Source organism: Balaenoptera borealis (assembly GCF_965194805.1).
Source record: "Balaenoptera borealis genome assembly, chromosome: 3".
NCBI lineage: Eukaryota > Metazoa > Chordata > Mammalia > Artiodactyla > Balaenopteridae > Balaenoptera > Balaenoptera borealis.
The window spans coordinates 122573453-122581964 of record NC_138866.1 but is presented as its reverse complement, the minus strand read 5'-3'; the positions used below and the strand labels follow the sequence as shown (position 1 = coordinate 122581964).

At 47.0% G+C, this 8512-nt stretch overlaps 1 protein-coding gene across 1 annotated transcript in view; it reads left to right on the top strand.

Moving 5' to 3' along the window:
- The first annotated feature begins 4112 nt into the window (after window positions 1-4112).
- PTPN9 (protein tyrosine phosphatase non-receptor type 9) overlaps window positions 4113-8512 on the top strand; it is an 80236-nt gene continuing 75836 nt past the window's right edge. Inside the window, exon 1 of the mRNA XM_082386987.1 lies at window positions 4113-4853. Coding sequence (XP_082243113.1) covers window positions 4791-4853 — 63 coding nt within the window. The 5' untranslated portion in view covers window positions 4113-4790. The remainder of the gene's footprint in view (window positions 4854-8512) is intronic.

Here is an 8512-nt window from a genome sequence, read left to right as displayed (position 1 = left end):
CTAGGCTCTAGGCACTGAGGGTACAGGGGCCTACAGATGTGGTTCCCGCCTGCCTGGCTAAGCAGGCAGACACTAGGCCAATCACATGGAAACACGTACACAATTACAAATTGTGATCAACTCTCTTTTAGAAAAACAAGATGGTGCTAGGAGAGAGTAACAAGGAGCAGTTCAGGGAGTAGTCAAGGAAGATCTTGCTGAGGAAGTGACTTTTGAGCTGAGACCTTAAGGATGAGTCAGATTTGTCTGGTGAAGGAGGTGGGAGGAAGGGGAGGATAAGCTTTCTAGACAGAGACCTGAAACCTATACTTTAAAAGCAAAAAACAAAAGTACAACCCATAACACCCCTCCCCCAAAGGGTCCCTCTTTGTAATTTATTTTCCACTTTCAGATTTCAGTTCATGTTAATTTAATAAAAATGTGATTGTCTGTCACCTATACACCCCCAACCCTACCCTAGCCTTCCTTCTGAGGTCCTGCAGCCAAGCATTCAAAAGTCCAGGGCTATGTCAATACATATGGATCTACCTTATATATATATTTTGAAGATCAAAACTTCAGCTATCTCATACTGCGATGGAGAGATTAGATGAATGAAACTCATTTAGAACAGTGTCTGGCACCTGGTAAGGATATAATAAGTGGAACTTATTAGTTCAGTGTATGTGTGTACCATGATTTATTTACTGAGTTTCTTATTGATGGGCCATTATATTGTTTCCAATCTTTTGTATTACAAATTGTTTTGCAATCTCTAAGATCTGATTGAGCAGGATGACAGTATCATTCTTGATTTTGTTAGTTCAAGCCTGCAGTTAAAGGCAAGACTTTGTACTCTGATTCTCCTAAGTTTTGCCACTCAGAGCAAATCCAGCCAGCTGCCTTGCACTTGGTTTTGTTCCCCACGCCTCTGCTCAAAAACTTCCAAACATTGTCCTGTTTGGACTGTGATAGGCAACAGTTCCAGAAAACTGTTCCCTTATACACCCACACGCCCACACACACAGCTGTGCCTCTGAAAACTCCGCTGAGTTCTCTCTCCTAGCTCATTCGGTTAAACCTCTCTCTTTTAAAATTTTCCTCACCCAATACCTGCACAAGGAGTCAGAATGCTTGGATTCAAGTTCTAGTTCAATACTAATTAATAAGCTGTGCAACACCAACCGCTGGCATCCTGAGGATCATTGGGCAAAACAAATGTAAAATTGTAAATAGTGGGTTGAGAGACTCCATCCTCTTCTGTGTCCACTCAGTGGTTTGTACTACTCAGGTTCTGCAATTTCTTACTCCAGCTTAGTCCTAGAGCCATTTGCCTGCTTAGGGAGAAAAACTAGATTTAAGTTACTATTTAAAAATTTTTTGGAAAAGTTTATACATCCACGTGCAAAATTTAAACATACATACACACAATGTTGTTAGAAGCCAAGATAGTGGTAACTCGAGTAATGACTGGGAGGGGACATAAGGAGGGCTTTGGAAAGTTGGGAATTTCTTGATCTGTGTGCTGGTTACATGGGTGTGTTTAGTTTATGAAATTCACCATGCTGTACACATATTTTCATCTTTCTGTATGTATATATATATATTTTTTAAATTAATTAATTTTTGGCTGTGTTGGGTCTTCGTTTCTGTGCGAGGGCTTTCTCTAGTTGCGGCAAGCGGGGGCCACTCTTCATCGCGGTGTGCGGGCCTCTCACTATCGCGGCCTCTCTTCTTGCGGAGCACAGGCTCCAGACGCGCAGGCTCAGTAGTTGTGGCTCACGGGCCTAGTTGCTCCGCGGCATGTGGGACCTTCCCAGACCAGGGCTCGAACCCGTGTCCCCTGCATTGGCAGGCAGATTCTCAACCACTGCACTACCAGGGAAGCCCCTGTATGTATATTATATGTTGTTGACTTAAAAAAAAAATGCGCAACGTGAGAGTTGCGAGTTAAGCTTTATTTGGGGCAAAATGAGGACTGCAGCTGGGGAGACAGCATCCCAGATAGCTCTGAGAAACTGCTCCAAAGAGGCAGGGGGGAAGGTCAGTATATATGTGATTTTGGTGAAGGGGGAGTACATGCAATCAAGCACATATTTTTTACAGAAGATTTCTGCTAGTCTCGTACAGGTTACTGCTAGTCACGAGGAGCAGACGTCACCATGAAGGATTTTAGTGCTTTTCTAGATATGAGGAGATACAAGAATTGGGCTCATAAAATTGGCTCTTGAAAATATCTAACTATCTGAAGACCTGTTCTGCCAGTTTTTCCCAGAGCACGGAGTGCTTCATTTCTGCTCTCCACCTGAACTCCTTTCAGGGGGTGTTGAAAGTCAGCAGCGGCAGCAGCACATGATTTAATCCTTGTAGAGGTAGACGGCAAGTGCCAATGGAGAATGCCAATTTGTAGTTGACAATGTCAATAAAAAGTTTAAAAAAAACCTTAAAGGCACTTTCCTGGTGGCGTAGTGGTTAAGAATCCCCCTGCCAATGCAGGGGACACGGGTTCGATCCCTGGTCCGGGAAGGTCCCACATGCCCCAGAGCAACTAAGCCCATGCGCCACAACTACTAAGCCTACGCTCTAGCACCCGCGAGCCACAACTGCTAAGCCCACACGCCACAACAACTGAAGCCCCCACGCCTAGAGTCCATGCTCCACAACAAGAGAGGCCACCGCCATGAGAAGCCCACGCACCGCAATGAAGACCCAACGCAGCCAAAAATAAATAAATAAATAAACACAAAAAAACCCCTTAAAATGTATAATTGACCATATAGGGAAAAGTCTCCCTCTTCCCTTCTGTTCCCTAGAATCCCAGTTCCCCTCCTGGGAGACAACCACTGCTATCTTTCTTGTGTATCCTCTCAAAGCTTTTCTATGTATAAATAAATTTACAAATACACATTCATTTTTTTCTCTATACAAATGACAGCATATTATACACACTATTTAGGTCTTGCTTTTTTTCCCTTAATAACATAGCTCAGGGATCATTCCATTCCTTACATGTGGAAGAGACCACTGTCTTGTTCATTGCTGTAAACTTAGTGCAGAGCCTAGTGCCTGGCATATAAACATACTTGCTAAATAGTCTTCCAGAGGAGCATCTGGTTACAATACTGAAACTATAACTCCTGTATGGGGTAATGAACTCAACCTAGAGTCAGCCTTATTGGTGTAAAGGATAAAGTAACCCACCTGAGATAGAAGCAGTACCAACCGCCAGGGGTTTCTTCTCTAACCAAGTGCAGCCTGAAGTTTCTATTGCAATGATGCAGAAATGAGGTGAGGTCAGAGGTTGCTTTTAAAGTCCTAGAAGGAGCATCAGAACTCAGGACATCTTCCTCAGTTGTCTAAAAAACCTCTCCTGTGGGCCTAGGTCTGTGAGCTCTCCAGGCTTCAGCCTTTGGCACTAGCTGTGGCACTCATTTGTTAGTTGGGTCCCTTTTAGAGTATTTTTGGTCTGGAATGATGCAAAAACATGCCAGACCCAGCCCTGCCTTCCCAGTGCCCCCTCTACTCCCAAACTGACTCCCAAGACCATACTCCGTAAGACCCCCAAGCTCTTTGCCGCGCTCGCCTTAGTGAAAATCAAAGGCTTGCAAATGCTGCATGATTCCTGAAAGAGGTTCGAAATCCGATGCTGTTTTTCTGAGAGGCTAAAAGCCATAGGTGATGGATTACAGGATACCGCGGGCGAGGAGAGAGCGAGCTAGGGCCGCGAAAAGCTAGCTGACAGGGTCTGCTCCTTCCACCTGCGCATCCTGGACTTAGTAAGCAAGCTTTTCAGGGTCTTTCAGTCAGGAAGCGACGTGGAAATAGATGAGGATTGCGGGTTCCTCACAAGTAAGTGGTAGTAGCAAGTAACCCCAGGCCAGGTGCCCGTGGGCAGCTAGTTTTCAAACATATGCATTTTTTCCCTCCTCCACGGAGCTTAACCTCTTGAAACTCTTTCTTCCTTTTTTTCGCTCCCCGCTCCTGGAGTCGCCGAAGCCCCTCCTCCGCCCTGGTTCCTCTGGGTCTCCCCTCCCCCCGCCGGCCTCCCCCGCCCCCTCCTCTCGGCGTCCCCCTCCTCTAGCTCCGCTGCCCCCGCCCCCAGGCTCCTCTCTGTCTCCCCCTCCCGGACGCCGTCCGCGCTCTGCCGGGCCCTCCTAGTCGCCTGTTGTGAATGAGACGCTCAGTTTCTCAATGGAGCCGCGGGGGGCTCGGGCGGACGCAGTGCGGCCGCAGCGCTGGCCTTGAGCCGGGAGGGGGGCGCGTTTCCCTCGCTCCCTCCCTCCCTCCCGTCACCGCGGCTTTTGAGGAACGGGGCTGAGAGGCTGCAGCGCAGGTCGCAGGGCCCCGCATCCCCGAGGACTCCTGCAGGAGCCGGAGCGCCGCCGAGGAAGCTGGACGCCGAGGAGGCCGGCGGCCTTCCGAAAATTTCCCCCGCGGCCCTTCGTTCTGGGCTTAGAAAGTTCTCGATTTCACGTTTCCTTTTTTTAATCCCGATTAGCTTCTCGCCTGCACTATTTTTTTTTTTTTTTTCCGGGAGAGGTGGGGGAGTGTGAGGAACGGAACGAAGAAAATAAAAAAGGATTTCCGCCCAGAAGAGAGCGACAGTTCTGAGAGCTTTTTCTTAAGGAAACAGAAGCGGCGTTTGCGGCCGCTGCGGGCGCCGGGCCCCGCCGGCCTAGCTATGCGCGAGCCGGCCCCGGGCTGCTGAGGCGCGGGCACGCGGAAGCGGAGGCCCACCGCACCGGGCTCCCCGCGCTCCCGGGCGACTTCTGTCCGCCGGGCGGGGCGGCGGCGGCGGCGGCGGTGGCGGGATGGAGCCCACGACCGCGCCCCAGCCCGACATGGCGCCGGAGCTGACCCCGGAGGAGGAGCAGGTAAGCGGGGCTGCGGCCGCGGCGGTGGGTGTGTCCGGACACCTCAGGCCTAGCCCGGCTGTGCTCTTCGCGGCCGGGGGTCCGCGGTGGCTTCCAACCCCCCGCCCCCGGCGGCCGCGCCCCAGGCCGTCAACCCCCGAAGCCGGGGGCGCTGCTGGTCGCTACTCCCGCTCCCGGCCTCTTCTGTCTGCTGCTTACCGGTCGCATATTGCCCCCTCCCCTTATTCCGGTGATGATTAAAGTTTCTCGAATTGGGGGCCTCCCTTTACCTCTGCCAACATCTCCCCGCCCCCGACGTTTGCAGAACACCTACTTTGCCTCCGGCCCTGCCACCCCTGTATGTGTTTTGCTTCATTCCGTGAGGGTTTGTGGTTTTTTAAAGGCAGGAAGAGCCCCACTTTGGGGGCTGGATTCCTGCGGGGACTGTCTCCCCTCCCCAGGACAGTGATAGGCACTGGGTCCATAGACGCCGTAGATTTTCAGACGAGCCCTTCGGGCTTCTTAGAGGGCTGTGGCCTACTTGGACAGATTCTGGAAGATCCAGGCCTTCTCAGGCTCCCGAAGTCCCTAGCCTTGACCGCCCTATTTAGCTCTCTGCCGCTGGGCGCATCCCCTCACCCCCACTTCCCTCCCCGCATCTCATCTCACTGTCTCCATCTTTCTGAAGCCTACATTGGGCTCCATTGTCCCTTAAAGCTTAAGACTTTAAGTTCCCAGAAGGAAGTGGTTTGTCGTGCCATTTGGGGGGCTTGGGTAAGGGAAGAGCTCAGGGCCTTTATAACTTTCCCTCGCCCACATTCCTGTTGGGGAGACATGGACCACTCCTTCTGAGGATGGTAGGAAAGTCTTGCTAGCTGAGATTGGAACCCTAAAGTCTTTTCGCTGTCTCTTCCTTGGCACTGCCCACACCCATGCTCAAATAAATATAGCCATGGTCTGATTTGTTTAAAAACAAAACAAACAATCAAAAAACCCCTAAAGTAAGAAAAAGGTGAACTATGCTGGTAACCCATTTCAAGCTTGCCAGCCCTTGCTCCCAAGGACCACATTTGGTAGTACAGTGTCTAGTGTGGAAACAGTCTGGTTTTACAAACTAATATTGGTTAATGGGCTTAAGACCTGATTTTTAAAAAGCCCTTGACTTTTCTCCTCATTTGTGGAGATGACATTTTTCATATTTGGCTTCAGACCACAGTCTTTTCTTTTGACGCCTAGAGATAAAATCAGCATGGGGAAAAAAAAAAAAATCTGCCGCTCTGTATAAGCAGTAGTAATATCCTGGTAACTGAAATTAATGTTAATAAAATGCTAGTCAGGGCCTAGTGCAAGCAGGTGGCCAAGGAGCCCACCTTGCCAAAATTAGGGAAATACTATCGGTACTTCAGCACTAAGGTGTGGTGGTGTTTGGTTGATTTTAAAGGGGCAAAACTCTTTCACTTCTTTTCCTAGGGCTAGTCAGATTTGAAGTTTTTATGTTTCTAAGACTTGAGGGCATCAGTATTCCACTATGAAAATGCCATTTGGGTGTGAATTAAAAAATTAAAACTGAGAAAAGTAAATATTAAAGTATTCATAGTATTGATAAAGTATTAGCTTTACTCTGTATATGTATATGTGTATATATATATACAACTGTGTTTAGTAAAAATGTTTTACATCGAATGAATGTGATGGGAATTAACAAGGACTGGATGGAAATAGTAAAATATATGTATATTAAGATCAAGAAGTTATGTGGGTTTTTTTAAACCATATGTTTTCCTACAAAATACCAAGTTTTCTACAGGCACTTCAAAATGTTGAAACACAAACATAAAAGCATAATTCCAATTGTGGTAATGCCTGATAAAATTTCATATTTTAGTTTAATATCACATGAGAGTACTCTTAACTGTTAAGATTTCTTTAAAATATCTAAATTAAACAGCAGCAAATGCATGTTAGTCTTATCAAAGTAGTTGTCATGGGAAATGACATATTCATTCCATAATGCTGCCTCACTGTTCAAACCAGTTTTAAAACTCATTTGGAGTTGATTTCAAAACTTGTGGCAGAATCTTTGAAATATCTTCAGTGTTGGAAAAATCTTGTAGATTTGAGAGTCAGTTTGATTTTTGGAAATAGAAAAAAATCTTTTGGAATCCTATTTCATGGGTAAAGTAGGGGATCAAACTGGATAACACAGTTTCAGACCCTTTGTGGGGTGTGTAAACTGCTTTAAAGATGTTTCTTCAGCAGATCCCTCTCAAATGGTACCTCTTTCTACACAGTCATGCAAATCATAAGCCCAAAAGTTTTCTTGGATACTTTGTTCTCCCTCAGCCCCTGTGTATTATACATCATCAGGTTTTCCTGAATATCTCCTGAATTCTTTGACTTTTTCCATCACCACCACCACCATTATCATCACCCTAGTTCAAGCTACTGTCATATCCTGACAGAATTTTTGTTTCCTACTTGATCCATCTGCATTCCTGCGAATCTGATTGCATCTTCCCTTTTGCCTACCTGCCCCCAAAATAAACATTCATAAAACCCTCAGTGGCTTTTCATCGCTCTTGGGATTGACAGCTCTTGAATGATTGTTACAGCTTTTGAATATGGTCTACAATGCCTCAGCCCTTGTGTGGTTTAGATCCCTAGCTAATTCTCACACTTCATCTTGCTCCAGGCACACTGGCCTTTTGGTCCTGCATTCTTGCCTGTTTCCTTCTGTTACAGGGTCTTTGCACAAGTTGCTTTCCTCTGTCTGGAAATACCCTCCACTGGTAACTCCCTCTTCATCCTTCAGCTCTCAGCTTTCACTTCCTCGGGAAGGCCTTCCTTGATCTCCCCAGTTAGGTTAGATCTGCTGCTGGCTCTCAGAGTACCATGTACTGTCCTTTATATCACTTATCACAAGTTTACACTATTTGTATGATTGTATGACTGGAAGCTCCGTGAGGCTTGGAACTGTGTCTGCATTTGCTCACCATCATACGCACATTGCCGATCATAATGACTGGCACTCAATGGACGTTCGGGAAATACTTGTGGGATGAAGAGTAGTTCTATATGTGATTTGTACATAGACAGCGTCGTCTCCTTTCAGAGTGGCTTATAAAAATAAGGACGGGGGCTTCCCTGGTGGCGCAGTGGTTAAGAATCCGCCTGCCAATGCAGGGGACACGGGTTTGAGCCCTGGTCCGGGAAGATCCCACATGCCGCGGAGCAACTAAGCCCGTGTGCCACAACTACTGAGTCTGCACTCTGTAGCCCATGAGCCTGTGTGCTACAACTACTGAAGCCCGCGCGCCTAGAGCCTGTGCTCCGCAACAAGAGAAGCCACTGCAATGAGAAGCCCGCGCACCACAACAAAGAGTAGCCCTCGCTCGCCGCAACTAGAGAAAGCCCGCACGCAGCAATGAAGACCCAATGCAGCCAAAAATAAATAAATAAAATAATTAATTAAAAAAATAAGGATGTTTATTTTTATATATGTTTTGAAGGTCATCATTATTACTTCATAGTTTCATTTCCTATCTAATCATGTGTTGAACTGATATTATACCAAGTCCTTTGTAACTTATGATGTTTCTTGCCTTTATTTTTTCAGTTCTCAATATTATAAAGCCTACAGTTGAGGTCCAAGAAAAAAGTATGCTTTGCCTTTAAGAAGT